Genomic DNA, 19,420 nt, shown 5'->3' on the forward strand with positions numbered 1-19,420 from the left:
TCTTTAAACTGCATTTTAACTTGGAGAAGAAAGATTCATGTTCTTTTTAAAGGGGAAGCTTAATTGTCTTTTAAAGTGATAAGTATAAAGGTTACTTTAGTCAATAGTCATTACTACTGCAAGAATGCTTAACTTCTCTCTGCCAGGAAATAGAATGTTTACTCTTCAGAAAATAGCAGACAGTTTATTAAATAAAGTTCATACCATACTACATAAATAATTACAGGTAATTCTGGATAATTTTTCATTGTTGAGGAAGGAAATTTATTTATTTTTTAGATGCTCTTATAGAATACAATTACCACAGTTAATTCATTTAAAATTAAAAGGAAACAGCACTCTCATTTTGGAAGTAGGTCTAATTTAAAAAACTTCATTGCAAGTGGACCCTTACTTTTATTCCAGCAAAAACTGCGAGATACTTTGATATAAATTCTGAATGTGTATTTTTTTATATTATTACATAATATGAAATTAGCAGTAAAATTAGCTAGTGTGGCCATTTAGTATCGAAAAGAGGTCTACCTAGACTTATGTGCTTGCTCAAAACTTGTATGTTGTGATGTTTTTTTTTTTTGTGTGTATGCTTATGCATATTAGTTATATTCTGAAAGAAAACATTTACTCATTTCTTTCAAACAATTGTTTTTGTTACTTATTCATGTCTTGCTCATTACGACCCACCAATCAAGTCTCATGTGAAGACAAGGGAACCCCATACAGAATTCAGGTAGTAATTTTTTTTTTCTTGTTTAGAAATGCTCTTCAGGGTAGTGGAGGAAAGGGGGGGGTGCGGTGTAAGGAACCTGTGTACTATTTATATTTCAAAGAAATCCAGAATTACAACATGTTTCTAAGAAAACTGTAGTAAACTGTCCAAACCTGTCATTTTATTTATTTCTTTGTTTTCTATAGTCAAACAATTCGTGTTTAACATATGTAGTAACAGCACCTATTTTGGAGTCTAAGAATTGTGAATGTTTCCTGGTTACCAGGAATTTCACCAAATAATTAAGCATCAGTCAAAGAATGATGATCATTTATCATGTTGGCCAGCTACAAATATAAAACATTAATGATTAAAGAAACAAATTATACAACACATTCTGTACACTTTATTTTAAAATTTGATACTAAATGCCTTTTTTTGCAATAGTAATTTTCATCCCTTTTTTTCTAAATATAAAGAGTTTTTCATAATCATTTAAACATCAGTGTTCGGATATTCTGAATTTTATTTTCATATTTCTTAACAACTTTTTTATTATTTACAAATTAAAATACTTGCACTCTTATCTTTAATACCAAAATAGCCCCCTTTAAGCAGTATATTCAATCTCTGTGACCTTTCTTCTGAAACACCTTTAGCTTGTATTTCCTCTTTCTCCTAATGAAAATAAGAAAAAATACCTTCAATGATAAATATCTTTAAAAATAATTAGCAGACTTCAGATTATATGCAAATGCACATGACAGAATATTACAAGCAGTACTGCATATTTATTTCTTCAAATGTTGATCTCAGAACTACATTAATAAGTTGCTGTATTGCAATTAAATTAGAGTGGGCCAATATTTCACTGAGTGTGGGAAACATTAGAATGCAATTTTGCTATTTGTTCTCATGCTATCAACTACCTCAGAAGAAATGTTTTTGTTAAATATGTCAAAAATTAAATGTTACAAAGAATGGAATCATGGATTGTCTGTTATGGAAATTTTTTTACTATGGATGGCATTATTGTGTTCTGTATTGTTTGCAAAAAGAGTGTTCCATGCAAGAAAATTCCAGATCGACCGACACTGTGAAAATAGTGTTGGTCAATCACACGTTATAGCCAAGCAAAAAAAAAAAAAAAAAAGGAAAAATTTCCAGAGCAGTTACTTTTAACAATGCCATCTACTTCAAAAGAAAAGAAAAGTGATTTTTTTAAAGGATTTGTCTTGCCCTGGTAAGCAGCAATGTCCCTTTTAATAAGTTAAACAATGTCTTCAAGCAATTTTTGAAAAAAAATTATATAAATCAAAATATTCCAGACAAAATCTACTACCTTGAGAAAAGAATTACCTTAACACTATTTATGATGACAAGATTTGTCAAGATATTAAATAAAACTAGATTTGGATATCCATCGACAAAACAGACATCTGTGGCTGCTATACTGCACAATTTATATGTGGAAAATTAGATGCAGAGCCATTGTGTCCATATTTACTTGCTTGTAAGGCCCTCAAAAAAGTTGAATTCCTCTATGATAGCAAGATTTTGTAATCATTCTTTGCAGTTATCATGACCAGAATCGACCTATAGTGAAAGAATCCATATTAGTAATTCGTATATAGTAAAAGCCACTTCTGCATTACAAGTTTACTATCCAAATCTGATCCATGTTACTTGTTTAGCCCAGGCAGAGGCAATTTGGGAGAATTTTGATGGAATTAACAAATCTATTTCTATTATAAAAAAGATTTTGTCAAAAGTGTCTTAGAGAATTGCAACTTACAGAAATATGCTGAAATATGCAGAAATAAAAATCAATTTTATGCAAAAAATTGATTCAATAAACGAATTTTGTATGAATTTTGGTAGTGCTAAAGCAATGCTTTGATTCTTTGGCTAGAAAACAACTCAGGATTTTGCACTTTAAGGAATATAGATGAATTTATAAATGGGGAAAGGAAATTAACTTCTTTCAAGTAGAGGCTGCAAAAGCTAACATTTTTAAATATATTACAGTCACTTCTGTAGAAGTATAAAGATAATTCTGTGCATATAAAATGATCTTGGCAGATAAATGCCACAGATTTACAGTGGAACACTTTGAGAAATATATTACAGGCACTCCTCTACTTACGTACAAAGCACAAAGAATCAATTTTGAACCCCTTTGTGATATTTTTCTAAAGCAGATGTCTGGATGTCACTACCATAAAACAATTTGCACTTGCCGGTTTATTGGGCTTTTCTGTTAGCGCAATCTATTAAAAAAGGGTAGTAAAATTGATCTTATTGCATTTGCAATGATACCGATAGCTGGAATGCTGTAGAATTTTACGTTATTCCTTCACTGAAATCTTCAATCATATAAAAAACAAATAATTTTCAGAATCTTTTCTTCATTCCTATTTTTTGAACTTTGTAAAGTTGTTACTCCATATTTCACTTGCACGTTAGTTGCAGTCTGTGTTCTTTTTTGATTGCTCATCTTTTTTACTGTTTTAAATTTTACCCCCCCCCCCCAAATGTCAGTGAACAGAAACATCAACTAGTTGGTTTGTACGTGTTACAGTATGTATTAACGTAAGTATAAATTTATTTTTATTTTGCTAACCTATGGGAAATATTCTTCAGATTTTAATGTATCATTTAATTTTGTTAATTGGAAGAAGTGCAAATTTGTGCTCTTAGCAAAAAAAAAACCCGCTCTCATTTCGCCCGCCTTCCCCATTCGTATATTAATTAATGAACTTCCTTCTATTTATACCCTATATAAACACTTGGATGAGCTAATTTGGTGTTAACAGCTGGTGGCTGTAGTTTTTCTTCTTTTTTAGTGTTCATGGTATATTTACCCACTGCCAGAAACAGTGTTTAGTCATGGTATCAACATCTCAAAAAGCCCATTTTATAATGATTTAATATGATCTAATAATTTACTAGTATTAGTAGTGGTAAATGGTGCAAGAAATTCAGAAATTGTTAGAACTTGCTGATTCAGAATTTGAGTTACTTTTGTTCAATAGTGGCGATGATATTATTTTTGCAACATCTTGTTGTATTGATGGTGACATGTCAACCAATGCTGGTGTGGAACATTGGAGAGCAAGCAAGGTAAATGTTTCATTCAAATATTTTCCCTTTACTGTTTTGAAAGGTGGATTTCGTTTGAGTATTCCAAAAACTGAACTTGAATATTTTCAGCTTTTTTTTTTTTTTTTTTTTTACTGATTCTTTGTTTGAAGAAATTTTGTATAACACAAATAATTATTCTACTGAAAGTCTTTAAAATAAGTTCCTGGTTGTTTCCACATGGTGTGACTGGGTTTTGGTTTCAATAAATGCAACTTACAGAAAAAAAAAAACCCCTACTATAAAGGAAGAAAGAAAGTGGAAGAAAAAGTCTGGTATTGAGACATACCCCAGAAAAACATGATTGTATCCTTCTGACTGGTTCAAGAAATTCCATACACTGGAATCATATAAATGATATATATTTAAAATGTCTGAAGAGCTCATATTCATTTTTTTTTTTTTTTTTTTAATATTTTTGTTAACTTTAAAGAATTTAGTATTGCCTGAACATGTATAGTTAAACTCTGAATTCAGCTTGCATCATTCTGTTTAACATTAAGAAGTTTTATCCCATAGGATACCGTACTTTTACAACAGATGCAAACAATTTTAAAGGCTGAAGATAAAATGAGAGTTATTAGAGAAATAGAAAATGGAAAGAAGAAATGTATTGGTGCTAGTGAATTTAACCTGGTTGTAGTTGGTGGGTAATCTGACAGGTGACCCTTGAAAATAACATTCACACATTAATCAATGATTAAAAATCATCTGAAATTTTATGAGTTTCTTACAGAAATTTCACTCAACCTGTCAGGTTACCCACCACCATCTTTGTAACTATCTGGCTTTTGTGCAGTACAGAATAAGCAGTGATGCTGTGTTTGTTTAAAATTTCAGGTTACTTTCTTTTCTTCTTCCACAAGTTCAATAAACATCTACATTGTTATCCTAGTTCTTTTTGAAAGGTATATTAGTTTTCACAGAGTAAAGATAATTAAACAAAACTTGATATTCTCTCCACACGGCTGCTATATTGTGGGAAGCAAGATAAGCTTTTCCAAATTAGGCATGCTGTGAAGTGTGCCAAATTTGAAATACAGAAGTAACTAATATTACTGAATGCAGTATGCTTCCAGAACGGCACTGTCAGGGATTCAGGGTGACTTTATTTTGTTTTTTCCATTATCAGGTTGAGAGATTTAAAAAGAGATGTTAGTTATCTTGAAAATTTTATTTTTAATATATTTAATGTAGAAATAATGAGGCTAAATAAGAAAATAGAGAATTAGAATGCAATTTTATTAACTGCACATAAAAAAAACAACAAACACGTTGACGATCCAGTGTTATATTCTGCCATTAATACACTCCTACTTTTGTCCAGTTCTATTTTCTTTATTATATCAAGTTTAGTCTGCACAGGTAACACAGTGATATCGTCACCATCCTCCCCACACCAAGTGGAAAAGGCCTGGGTTCGAATCCTGTCAATGATGCGAGGAACTTTTATGGGCCTTTTTCACTCTGTGGCCAAGTTAATCAGTCTCAGGTGTAGATAGTAAGGTTTCTCCCCCCCCCCCAGCAAGACAGGCAAATTGACCAGAGAACACATGCAATTATGAATTAACCTTTCCAGTAATGTAATAGTTTGCATTATATAAAATTTGTCACTAAGCTTTAATGATGTTGTTCTTTTCTTCTCTGTATAAGGTTTATTAACTTTAGGAGCCATAGTGAGGGATTTTTAATTTAAAATAAATGTAAAACAGTGATATCAATACAGAATTCACTTTCAAAATGGTGAATGTAAAAAAAAAAAAAAAGTAATCACATGACTTGCTGTTTTCTTTTTTTCGGTACTTCAAGACATATAAACATCAGATCTCAAATTGCCATTATTTCAATAGTCTACTATATATATATATATATATTTTTTTTTTTTAAATAATATATATATTTAAATACATGTGAAGCAGAAATGTGTGTATGCAGAAGTATGAAATTTTGGTAATTAACAGTCTTTTAAACTGGAAAAGAATGTTTTTATTTTATGTTTAATACATGGCAAGTTTCAAAACTTGTACTATTTTATTAAAACAAAGTACAGACAATAAGTTTTGCGGGCCATTAAGAAAAGATATACTGTCACTGTTTAAATGGCATTCAAAAACTTCAAACCATGAAAGAGAATGTATTTTGTCAGGTGATCCATCAGCATCACTGGGTTAACCTAGCAAACTTAACAGTGCATTTCGGAAAAGAAAACAGAAAAACACGCTCTCTTAAATGGTTTAAACTGCAAAGAATTGAAAATAACCTGAGGTAGTCCACTTTTAATGATGAAAAGCCACACATTTTCTGAAATTATTTGTAATTGCGAATTCTGTGTGTTCCACAGGTTGAACAAATTGTAAGTTGCATATGAAGCAAAAGATGCGAACACTGTTCTAGAGTGGTCACATTTGGCATGGGGTAAAGGCGTTCTTAATATGGATGAGACAGAACTTTTTTAAAATAACTCCTGACAGAATATTAACAATAGATCAGTCCTCATTTGCACTAATCGAATGACACAGAAACCATAAGAATGTTTGTTATAGAAAAGTTTTGTGATGTTCCAAAAACATTTAAAAACTTACTCCTGCTTGATACAGTGCAAATAAAGCTTATTTAGCATCATTTTATTTGAATCTTAGCGGCTTCATTAAAATCATGAGATACACAATTTGTACAGACACCATACCTGCACCACTGCCAGCCTGAATCCTGTCCCTTGGACCACGGCATTGACACGGTTGACCCTTGCAGGTGAACCTACTAACCGATTGATCTGAGCTGGGCCCCTCAACCACCAGGATCTCAGCACACGGCAAACACACCAGATTCCATTGATGATGTTAGCTTGGAACGTGAGCTTTGGATCCCAGTGATGCTGATGGATTAGCATCACTGGGAGGGTCCCCTCACCACATACGTGGCCACATTAAGGGGTCTAAGTATATGTCTGCTGGATTTCATGAAAGTGATAACATTATGTGAATGACATTATCCGTGATCATAAGTGATGTGCACTGTATTTGGTATTTGTGATTAGAAGTGAACTTCTAGTATTGGGCAAATTAAAAATGATAATTAGTGCAGACAATTATGTAGGAACCAGAACAGCCAAAAATTTCTAAGATTTAAATGGCATTTCTGATGCTCACATGACTTTAGATGAAGAATTGTGACATTTTAAGAACTTTAGTGGAGAGTGCAAAAGTATGTGGCAAAAAGATCCATAAAGACAGGAATTTTAAAAAAATTAAAGCTGCAGTCAGAGAAAAGATGAAATATTAAAAGAAATTTGTGACAAATAAAATTAGTAAACTCTTATTGGAATCACGGATAATGATTTCACTTTTATGATGTGGTGATGGGATGCATATAAACGTGTAGGGAGGAAAAACAGTTTATTGTAATCAGCACTTTGGTTGATATTATCCCTGCATTATTAACTGATTACATCATAACATGATCATGATATCTCAACATGTTGTGTGGCTAGTTACTGGTGTTACTTCATATGGTTGTCTGTGCCATTACTATGTGAAAGAAAGTACAATATCCGTACTCCTACCAATCTGATTCTTTATTTTAATATTTCCTTTATTTGTTTTTAATGGTTCGTATGGATTTCCAGAAACATTATGACAATTTTATTTTTATTGAAGACTTTCTCAAAGAAATAGCGGATAATCAAATTAAAATATTTTATATTGTTTCACAACAACAGCTTTATTCTTATTTCTTCAATTACTGTTCTCGCTTTAGGTGAATCCTGAAGTGATCACCATAAGCAGCATCCTTTGAATAAAGAAAAGTGCAAGAAGTCTAAAATGTACATGAAATAGACCAAAGAAAGACTGAAAAAAATTTTAGAAAAGATATGGAAACAAATATCAAGCTGATAAAAAAAATGTTTTGGAATTTAGGTAAAAAAAAAAATCTCAGACCATCAGGAAAAACCATAACTAAAGCAGTCAAAAATGATAACAGGGAAGTAAAAACAGACAAGAAGGATATTTTAGAAGTACAGAGAAAGATATCTTGATGAATTGCTAAATGAAGGAACTAAAGGTATCAACAAAGGAACTGAAGAGGCAAAAACTGAAATGGAGAAAATTGTTTGTACACTATATGTATTATTGAAGTAGAAAAGATCATGGAAAAGTGGCCAATGCAGATGAAATTAGGTCTGAAATACTTAACAATGGTGAGGAAAATAGTGTTGTGGTTGTTCACATCACATTTTCCAGAAGTTATTGTAATTGGGTTTTACAGAGTCTATAATTTATCTTAGTGCAAATATATGAAGAATCTGTATTTAGAATTTATTTTTAAAGCATATAAGGTGCCTAGAAATTTGCTTCTTTAAATTTTAGTAAAATATGTCAAATGAAAAGTGAATAAAAACAGCAAATCTGCAGTGAGAATTCAAGGAAGAATTGGAAAATGATTTAGTGGGACAAAGTATTACTAAACAGCACAATATTGCCATGTGCAATATTGTGCTGTTTAGTAATACTTTTCAAGAGTTTCTCAGTATATTCTACTTATGTTACTTTCACGTAAGTAGTAGTAATGGCAAATGATGCAAGAAAGCAAGCTTGTATAGCATCAGCCCAAAAAAAAAAAAAAAAAAAAAAAAAAATTCGCCCAGCTGTACCCTCCAAGAATTTGTCTAGTTCTCCCTTGAATATATTCAACCCACCCACTTCCAGAACAACAAATGGAAGCCTGTTCCAGCAATCAACCAACCACCTGAAGGCAAACTTCCACACATTGATGCTGCAAACATCCATCCTCAACTTGAATTTATGACCTCTTCATATGTCTAGCCTCGGCAAGTGGAAGAATACCATTAAAATTCAGCTTACCAATCCATTCAAGGCTTTAAACACCTCAATCAGATGTCCCTGCAGGTGCCTGGTCTCGAGACACTGCAATTTGCAAACTGAAGCCATTCTAGGTAAGATCACCCTTTTGTTTCCTAGATGATGCATGGTCTTATACAAAGGAATAATCACACCCTTATCGCTGCTAGCAAAGTTTCTGTATATCCTTCACAAAACTCCATGGGCTGTCCTGGCAGCATGTCTGCATTGCTCAGAGAATTTCATCTCTGACTGCACAATTACACCCAGGTCTTTTTCATTCCCTACTACCCATGTGCAGTACCTTGAATTTGTCAATGTTAAACTTGTGAGCCCATCAACCCAATTGTCCTAGATGTTTGTTTGTTTGTTATTTGGTTTTTAGGAGCATTAGCAAACTAAGGCCATATTACTCCGGGGATATGCGGTGGTCATTCCCTGACCTTTCCGCATCCTCCGTATTTGGTGGTCACGGGCTCGAACCCCGGTCTAATCAAGAAGCGTGTGCTACGCACTGCCACTCCTGCCCACGGCGGCGCCTTGTCCTAGATCTTGTTGCATTAGCTCACCCTGATGACTGTTGTTAACCACCCTGCCAACCTTTGTATCATCTGCAAACATTGTCATTAGGCTTAATGTTTGGTGAAGGCTTAATCTTTGATGAAGGTATATTAATACATTCATCAATAGCATTGATAAATATTGAAAACAATGGACCCAGCACTGAACCCCGAGGGAACTACACTAATAACATTAGTCCACGAAAAGCATTGCCCATTGATAATCGCCCTCTGTCTTCTTCCACTTAACCATTGTTTTTTTGTGTCCAATTCCCCCTCTTGACAAATGCTGTGATTGCAGTATAATTGCATGCCTGTACAAATGGTCCTACATTATTTCTTTAACCAGTGATTCCATTATTTTCCCTGGAACAGATGTTGAGCTAACAGGTCTGTAATTACTCATGTCGCATTTACCCCCCCCTTATGAATTTCAGTTAATTTGCACTTTCTAGCCCATGATGCTCCCCCGAATCCAATGATGCTCTCTTAATTATGGCTAAGGGTTTGCTCACCTCTTTTGCTGCCTCCCTTAATATAATTGAATAGATTCCAGGTGCCTTTTTTATGTCTATCCTCAACAATTTCTCCTCCACTTTCCTTTAAGTTATCACAGCCATTTAGTTCCTTGTTAGAGCTTGATAAACTTCTGTCATCCCCTTTCTTAAAGAATTCCTCATATGTGAATGTAGATGCAAAATACCTATGCAGGGTCATCGACGGTTAGCCTATAGACATTGTGGCCCTATGTGATTCAACCCCCTTCCTTCTAGTGTTAATACAAGCATAAAGTCTTTGCTGTTTTTCTTTGCATTCTTTGTCCGAGACTTCTCGTAATATGCCTAAGCTTGCCTGCACTCGTTTGTGACTTGATTACAGACTAATTTATATCTACCATAGGCTTCTGTATTGCCTGATAATTTATATGCATCACATTCTCTTTTCTTCCCTGCCACATGTCTCATTAGTTCATCTGACATCCGTTTTGGTCTAAGCCCTGAACAGTATTTTTGTTGGTATGAAAAGCCTGGTAGATTTTTTGATTACTTCCCATTTAGAATTTTTTTTTTTGTTGGTAACATCATCAGTTGGTCTCACTGTTTTCTGTTCGAGACTTCTGTAGTCACCCTTATGAAAGCAAAAGCCTTTCCCTTTACCCTTAATAGTGGTTATGTCTTTAATTAAATCCACATTAGTACACTGTGATCGCTGCAATGCAGTGGATCTTTTACTTGCAGATGCATCCAAGAAATCCACAAGTCTTGCTAGTGTATGTGCATGTGACCAACCCATAAATTCCAGTCAACATCTGGAAAGTTAAAAATTCCCCATTATGAGACATTCTGATTTGCTGGGGGCACTATTTCCCTGTAGAGGCCTCCGTATCCGAGTGATCAGGAGCGGGAGTCAAATAGCACATGCTCTATGAGTAGGCCGAAGTTCAAGCCCCTGATTGCTAAATACAAGTCGATCTGCCAACCCACACTGGACCAGTGTGGTAGAAGGAAGGGGATGAATCGCATTGGTCCACCTGATATCAATGGTTCGATTGTTGAAGATTCTGCTCAGGTAGCTGACAAACTGAATGAATATTTTTCACCTACATTCACACATGAGGAATTCTGTAGGGAAGGGGAAGGGGAAGTGGAGGGCAGAAGCTTAATTTTAATAGGGAGTTAAATGATTTTGTAATAACTGTAAGCAAAGTGGAGGAGAAATTGCTGAAGTTAAACATAAGAAAGGCACCTGGGGGGTGGATAGGATCTATCCAGTCATTAAAGGCAGCAGCAAAGGAAGTAAGCAGGCCCTTAGCCATGATTATGTGCACTCCATGGACTCAGGGGAGGTCCCCCCCTGACTGGAGATGTGCAAATGTATCCCCAATTCACAAAGGGGGGGGGGGTCGAAAGTGGACAAGAGTAATTACAGACCTTTTAGTTTAGTTTAACTTCTTTGTTCTGGGGAAAATAATGGAGTCACTGGTTAGAGAAGCCGTGCAGCATCATCTACACAAGACTGCAGTTATAGTTCAGATACAGGATGGGTTTGTTAAGGGGGGAGGGAAAGTCTTGTCTGACCAATCTGATTGGATACAACAATGTGGTGACAAAAGAACTGGATGCAAAAAATAATGTTGATATTATATACTTGGATTTTAGGAAAGCTTTTGATGCAGTTGCACATGGAAGAATACTGTACAAGTTGGAACAATCTGACATTAAGGGCAAATTGCTACAATGGATAAAAGGATGGTTGAGTAGGAGAAGACAGAGTGGTAATCAATGGACACTGCTCTTCATGGACTAATATTATTAGTGGAGTTCCTCAGGGGTCAACGTCGGGCCCATTGTTGTTTTCTGTATTTATCAATGATATCGATGAAGGTATATCGGCTTAATGTTCAAGTTTGCAGACGATACAAAGGTTGGTAGGGTTGTTAATGACAGTAAGAGTGGTACACTACTACAACAGGATTTAGAGAAGTTGAGCAGATGGGCTGAGAGGTGGCAACTGAAGTTTAATATTGACAAATGCAAAGTACTGCATATGGATAGCAGTAATCCCGGAATAACATACCAACTGTGTGGTACTACACTCAGGGTAGTGGAGAATGTAAAAGACTTAGGGATAATTGTGCAGTGAGATATGAAGTTTTCTGAGTGGTGCAGACATGCTGCAAAAGTAGCTGATGAGGGTCTTGTCAATGATATAGAGGAATTTTGCTAGTTGGGATAAAGAAGTGATTATTCCCTTGTATAAACAATGGTCAGGTCACACCTTAAGTACTGCATACAGGTCTGGGGGGGGGGCTTGTTTTAGGAAGGATGTAGAGCTGATAGGAATGAGTACATAGGACAATGAGATTAGTGAGTGGAACAAAGGGTTGCTGTTATCAAGATAGGCTTAAGTTGGAATTCTTCCTCTTGCTCAGATTCTCTATGAGGAAAGACAGTTGTAGAATATATGTGTGGAAATTTGCCTTTAGCCAGTGGGTGGTTGAGTAGAATAAGCTTCCATCTGTCATTGTGGAAGTTGACAGCTTAAATAAATTTAAGGCTGAACTAGGCAAACTTTTGGAGTGAATAGATGGGTGAAACAAAAAGGGGGGTTTTTTTTTTTTTTGGCTGATGCTATATAAGCTTGCTTTCTTGCCTCTGCTATTGCTAATAGTCTCAATTTAGTTTTCCCAGTTCTTATATTGCACATCAAGTCAACTAGATGCACTACCTTAGATTTAATATTCTTCTTAACTAAGAGCATAACCCCTTCCCACTTCTCTTGTCTCGTCTGTCCTCCCTGTGTACTTTGCATTCCCACATTCAAATTCAGCATCACGTCATTGCTATTCCTACAATGTCTGCATCTGATGTTTTAATCGGTACTTCAAATTTATCTAATTAATTTACAATGCTTCTAGCCTTAGCATACATGTAAGTATATATGCATGTGTTCTTACTCTTAGTTACCCTAACAAAGCCCACGTATTTATCTGTTCCATGATGACCCACAGCAGGGCTTGAAATCTCAGACACCTTGCTTTCCAGGCTTTGCTGCATGTACCAATACTAGCAATGCATGAATCAATTTTACTTTTGCCTGCTCTAGTTAATCTATTAGTCTGTGTATCCTCCCCCCCAAGCTAGAAGTTTTCCAACCCACCTATCACTGCCTCGTAAGTAATTGAGCATATCACTTTTCATGTTATGTGGCAGTGAATATTCAAACTGGCATGCAGTAGGCAAAAAAAAAAAAAAGGGGGGGGGGCTTGCAAGGGGATACGTTATAATATAATTTCTTCAAAACTGTTTCATATATAAAATATCAAAGTGAACTGGATATATGCAAAAAAAAAAACCACCCTAGAACAAAAACAACATAATTTCAAAAGCCCAATCACTGAAAGGTTATGCACATCATTCTCTACTTATTTATGTTCTCAGCTAGCTTTGTTGTACTTTCATATATGCTTCCAAATTTATATAATTAAGGGCAATTGATTAAAACTGAAAGACAGAGAAACATCCATGTTTCAATTTAGAGTATATTACCTTATTCAATAGTAATCCCTTATTAAATTAATGATTATAGCAAAATGAAGAAATAATATATTAAAGAAACAGTGGTGAATATCACTCTATATGCCATCATCACTGTCCTGTACAGACAGCATGTTGAGTTATAATTTTTCCCGTCTTGCACACTCATTTAAGAAAACTGTGTTAATGTAAATAAAATTAAGCTTTTTGTAAATTAAATAGTCATTTAAATTATTCACTTCAAACTTGTTTTTTTTTTGCTTTTCCCCATATTTAAAAGCTCTACTGGTCTTGCCTGGTTGCTCTGACGCACCAAATCTGGGATTATTATTAAAGGGGCTATTATTCTTAAAACCACTGAATGTTCCAAGATCCGAACTGCAACCTGCAGTTTCTTCATATTTCATTTAATTTTAATTACAGTTATCATTAATTAAATCTATCTAATAAACACAGGTACAAACGTCTTCCCTCCAATATCCGAAGAAAGGTGTAAAAAGTTACTTACTTTTGTTGAATTCTAGGTTCAATCAAATTCCTTCTCTGTAAACTTTTATACCTGTCCTCTAAAAGATTACCCTCAGCCTACAAAAAATTATATACATTTGTAAAATATACAGAAACAATATAACTTTAGGAGTACTAAGCAAAAGAATGTGTCATGAGGTGAACAGTAAACTTAAAAATATAAATTTTTATGAAGTAAATAGAGTAAATTCTTTGATAATTTTATTTGTATAGTTAAAATACACCACTGGTGCTATAAATTACAGGACTTGTGTCTTATAATGACTTCTTTCTGCAGTGGTGCACATCCTGGATCTGTACCTCTTGGGTAATAGAAGAAAACAGTTGAAGATGCTCTCCTGACTAGATGTAAAACAGCCTGCTTAGCAGTTTGGGTCACAGAGGGCACCTGTTCAGACAGAACAGAACAGCCCTTGCTCTCTCTCTCTCTTTGACTTGCCCTCTTTGAAGCCTTTCTCTCCAGTAATAGAGAATTACTGGAAAGAAATGGTGACGAGTAATTACAGACCTGCTAGTTTAACCTCTGTTCCGGGGAAAATAATGGAATCACTGGTTCAAGAAGCATTGCAGGATCATCTAGACAAGATTGCATTTCTAGTTCAGATACAGCATGGGTTTGTTAAGGGGAAGCCTTATTTGGATGCTACTATGTGGTCACAGAGGAACTGGATGTAAAAAATAATTTTGATATCATATACTTGGATTTCAGGAAAGCTTTTGCCACTGTCGCACATGGAAAACTGCTGTACAAATTGGAGCAGTAAGGCATTAAGAGAAAGTTTCTACTATGGAAAAAGGGATGGTTGAGTGGGAGACGACAGAGTAGTAACCAATGGACACTGGTCTTCATGGACTAAAGTTATTATTGGAGTCCCCAGGATTCAGTGTTGGGCCCATTGTTGTTTTCTATATTTATCAAAGTATATAAGGCTTAATGTCCAGGTTTGTGGTTGATTGAAGGTCGGCAGGGTTGTTAATGACAGTATGCTACTGCAACAGGATCTAGAAAAGTTGGGTAGATGGGCTGAGAGATGGCAACCGAAGTTTAACTTTGAAAAATGCAAAGCCAAGTACTGCATATGGGTAGCAGTAACTCCATGGTAATGTACCAGATGTGCAGTACTATACTCAGGGTAGTGGAGAATGAAAAAGACTGTGGGATAATTGTGCAGTCAGATAGGAAGTTTCCTGAGCAGTGCAGGGAGGCTGCCAGAGCAGCTGATTGGGTCTTGTCAGTGATGTACAGGAATTTTGCTAGCAGGAATAAAGAGGTGATTATCCCTTTGTATAAGGCAATGGTCATTCACACCTTGTGGTCTGGAGGCCTCATTATAGAGCTGCTTGAATGAGTAGAGTAGGGCAACAAGTTTGGTGAGGGGTACAAAGGGTTGCCCTTACCAAGAAAGACTTAAGTTCTGTAAACTGCAGCATCTGGAGACTAGGCACCTGTGAGGTGATCTGATTGAGGTGTATAAGACCTTGAGTGGTTTGAGCAAGCTCAATGCTAATGGGATTCTTCCTTTTGCTCAGATTATGCACTTGATGGGGCATAAATTCAAATTTTGCCTTTAATTGCAGGTGGTTAATTGTTGGAACAAACCTCCATCTGTTGGTGTGGACGTTGATAGCTTAAATAAATTGAAGGACAAACGTTTGGAGCAAATGGATGGGTGAAATTTTTTTTTTTTTTTTTTTTTTTTGGCTGATGTTATATAAGATTGCTTTCTTGCATCATATGCCTCTGCTAATTCTAATTTCCTCCCCCCTTAAGTACCCACAGGCCACTTATCAGAACAGATCAACAAGCTCAATCTCAATTGTGTAAATCCAGTAATGCCAAAATAGTTTCAAAAATTGGCTAATTTCTTTCTGTATTGATATAGGCTGAGGATGTACAAAAATGTAGAAAGAAGTCATTCAATGTAAGCTTTAATTAACTGTAACCTGTAAGCTGTAACCTGGAAAAGTGGGATGAAATTATGTCGCCAGTGTATTTAAATATTCTGCTCATGCATCAAAATAATCTTTTATTCAAGATTTATATCTGTATGTAACAGTGCCCCTTCAAACCATATCTCAGGCATAGTAGTAGTATAAAACGGTGTATAAAACTTTTAACATGAGACAATCTTTTGTTTAAGTTATTTGTTAAGGGACAATTTTAATTTTCTGAACAAAGTTTGAAAGTTTTACAGTTTTTTTACCTAAAGATAAGCCTATCATGTAGTAAGCTGCTGCTTTTAACCAAGCAACTCTTTTTTGTTTTTGATGTTTTAACCATTTGGTAATAAAACTGAAATTAACTGCTTTTACTACCAAGTGGAAGTGAGTGAGGAGAGAGTGGATTAATTAATTCATGAAGGCAAGTATTAGAGTCAGGAAATGTGTGCGAGTGTAGGAATAGATTTTAATGCATTGAAAACAATTCTGGACAATCTGGGATGGATACAGAAAACCATGTGCCAGGTTCAGAGAGTGCAGGCTCGTGCAGATCTGGAACAGTATGATACACTGGAATGGGGGATGCATGATCAATTCTGCTTACTATGGGGAGAGAAGCTGAAGATATGAATTGCAGAAGTGAGGCCACAGAAGAAAGAATTTCCACTTCAGCCCAACAATATCAGCAAGCATCCTGACAAGTAAAGCCATTATGGAATTTGGGTGGACTGTTCTTCCAGATCCTTCACACCTTGTGCTATCAGATTTCCACCTTTTTGCCTCTACGAATGATGGCCACTGTGAGGAACATTTCATCAGTGATGATGCTGTCATCGCCACTGTTTGCCATGAAGTGGCTCTTGGAGGCAAACAGCAACTTTTATGGGAGGAATGGGGGTGCTTTAGTTTAGCAATGTAGAAAATGTGAAAAAAGTGAATACATGGAAATATGATAAATGTGTGCATACCTTGTATTTTCAAACATTATAATGAAACTGCACACACACATTTTACGGTTGAGGATGAAGGTCAAGCTAAATGCAAAAATTTTCTCTCTGCTTCTGTAGGACACTACATCAGTGCAAATTTAACGGAACTGACTTGTAGGGGCTTTCTCACATAAAATTATTAAAACATCTTGAGTGTTCAGATAATTTTATGAGTGAGGATGGCTTGATATTAGCACATCCATTAATCCAGTGGTAGTGGTACAGTACCTGACAGGTGACCCTCAAAAATAACAATCCTGCATTAACTGTTAATTATTGATTAAAAATCAATAATTTTATGAGTGAGGATGGCTTGATATTAGCATATCCATTAATCCAGTGGTAGTGGTACAGTACCTGACAGGTGACCCTCAAAAATAACAATCCTGCATTAAGTGTGAATTATTGATTAAAAATCTGAAATTTTTTCTGCCTTTCTAAATATAGACAAACTTCTACTGCAAATCATCTCTAAAGTAATTTATTGGTTTTCACAGAGTGAAAGAACCTGTCAGGTGATCCACTACAAAGTTTTCAATTACATGTTTGTTTGTAGTTTCATTTTACTCTCCCACTAGTTCAATAAATATCTACAGCTTTCCCTAGTTACAAAGGGTACTAGGAAAGTTTTGCAATATGACGCAACAATGAATCACAGGAAGCTGCTTGTTGATGCATGTTGAGACATGTTCATACGTGCATAGTAGCCGCCGTGCCAAGTCGATGGGCTCAGTTATTCATTAGTAGTGAGAGTGTAAAGTGCTTGCGATGGCATCATGGTCACGAAATGAGATAAGGACAGTTTTGCGGTATAATTTCGTGCGTGGTTTAACCATAGACCAGTGCTTAGAAGAAATGACTCTTGCACTAGATGATGATTGTCCACATCGTACAACGATATTCAGGTGGTATAGAGAATTCCAAAGGGGAAATTTCACTCTGGAGGATTCGAGAGGCCGGGAAGGCCACGAACGTCAGTTACGGAGGAAAACGTTACTGCTGTGAAGAAAATGCTTGACGAAAACAGGTGAGTGACCTACCAACAGATAGAGGATACTTTGGGCCTAAATGCACCAGCAATTCATTCGATTCTGCAAGATCATTTGCACGTGAAGAAACTTTGTTCTCTCTGGATGCCGCATCAACTGACTGAAGAGCAGATGACACGACGTGTGACTTGGTGCCGGGAGATGTTAAAAAAGTTTGATAAGGGACAATCTCGGTATGTGAACAACATCGTGACAGGTGACGAGACTTGGCTGTACTATTACGATCTGCCGACCAAGGCTCAAAACAAAGTTTGGGTCTTTGATGATGACGACACACCCGTAATTGTCAGAAAATCCCGATCTGTAAAGAAGAAAATGATAGCTGTATTTTTCAAATCGAGTGGAATTGTGGAACGTGTCGTTTTGGACACGCAGAAGACAGTCACAGCTAAGTGGTATACTGAACAATGCCTGCCTAAAGTCATTGGATCTATGAAGAACCTGCGGCCAAAGTCAAGAATGGACACCTGGTACCTCCATCACGATAATGCTCCAGCTCACCGCGCCAAAGCCTGCACAGAATATTTGACCACGACAGGACTGAAACTTCTCGAGCACCCTCCCTACAGTCCAGACCTTGCTCCCTGCGACTTTGCACTGTTCCCACATGTGAAAATGAAGCTAAAAGGGAGGCGGTTTTCCAGTGATGAGGACCTTCTACGGACTTGGGACAACGAGTGTGCTGTACTCCCTAGTGAAACTTGGCAGAACTGGTTTAAAGATTGGTTTCGGAGGATGGAGAGGTGTATTGAATGTAGAGGAAATTACTTTGAAAAAATTAAATAAACAAAGCTGTATTGCAAAACTTTCCTAGTACCCTTTGTACAAAAACCTCTCAAGAGGGACTGAGTCAAATGCCTTATTAAAACACCAATAAACCATGTCGAAATTGTTCCCTACATTCAGCTCATGAGTAACTGTGCCAAAATAGCTTACTAAGTTAGTTCAACATGATTTCCCCTTAACAAAACCATGTTGTGTGTCCTTCAGAATGCCATATCTATCTAAATGTCCCTGGATTGCACTCTTAATCATTGCTTCTAAGATTTTCTCTACCATTGAAGTCAGACTAACTGGTCTGTAGTTATCAACTTCGCTCTTAGGACTGCCTTTGTATCGGTAATACGTTGGCACTTCTCCAATCCAAAGGAATCTCTCCAAGTCCAAAGATGCACTCATAATTAAGTTCAGTGGTTCAATACACTCCCAGGCAGCCTCCTTCAAAATTACTGAGTATATTCCATCAGCTCCATGAGTCTTACTTGTCTTTATGCTCAAAAGTTTTTCTAACAGACATTCATCTGTAATTTCAAAATCACTATGTTCACATGACTCTGCCTCACTTGCACAGTCTCTTCTCAGTAAGGACAGATGCAAAGTAGTTGTCCAATTCATCTGCAACGTTACCTGTGTTAACTAAGACCTTCCCACACCCAGTGCACAAAGTTCCGATCTGATTCGTCTTTTTCTTCCTTGTATTCACATACATGAAAAATTCCCTGTCCCCATTCTTTGCTCTCTTAGACAATGCTTTCTAATATGTAGCTTTGGCCTCTAACCTTATATGTGATACTATTACAAATCAACTTGTAGCTGTTGTAGGCTTC

The 19,420-nt window shown here is 35.9% G+C and overlaps 1 protein-coding gene across 1 annotated transcript in view; it reads right to left on the reverse strand.

Annotated features, from left to right (window-relative positions):
• Positions 1-1,175: 1,175 nt before the first annotated feature.
• LOC150088362 (ribosome biogenesis protein NOP53-like) overlaps positions 1,176-19,420 on the reverse strand; it is a 173,618-nt gene continuing 155,373 nt past the window's right edge. The window contains exons 11-12 of the mRNA XM_090370742.1: positions 13,815-13,891; positions 1,176-1,387 (exon numbers count right to left, since the gene is read on the reverse strand). Coding sequence (XP_090226868.1) covers positions 1,333-1,387; positions 13,815-13,891 — 132 coding nt within the window. The 3' untranslated portion in view covers positions 1,176-1,332. The remainder of the gene's footprint in view (positions 1,388-13,814; positions 13,892-19,420) is intronic.

This window comes from Mastigoproctus giganteus, chromosome 3 (genome assembly GCF_048544385.1).
Source record: "Mastigoproctus giganteus isolate SK-2022 chromosome 3, ASM4854438v1, whole genome shotgun sequence".
Lineage (NCBI taxonomy): Eukaryota > Metazoa > Arthropoda > Arachnida > Uropygi > Thelyphonidae > Mastigoproctus > Mastigoproctus giganteus.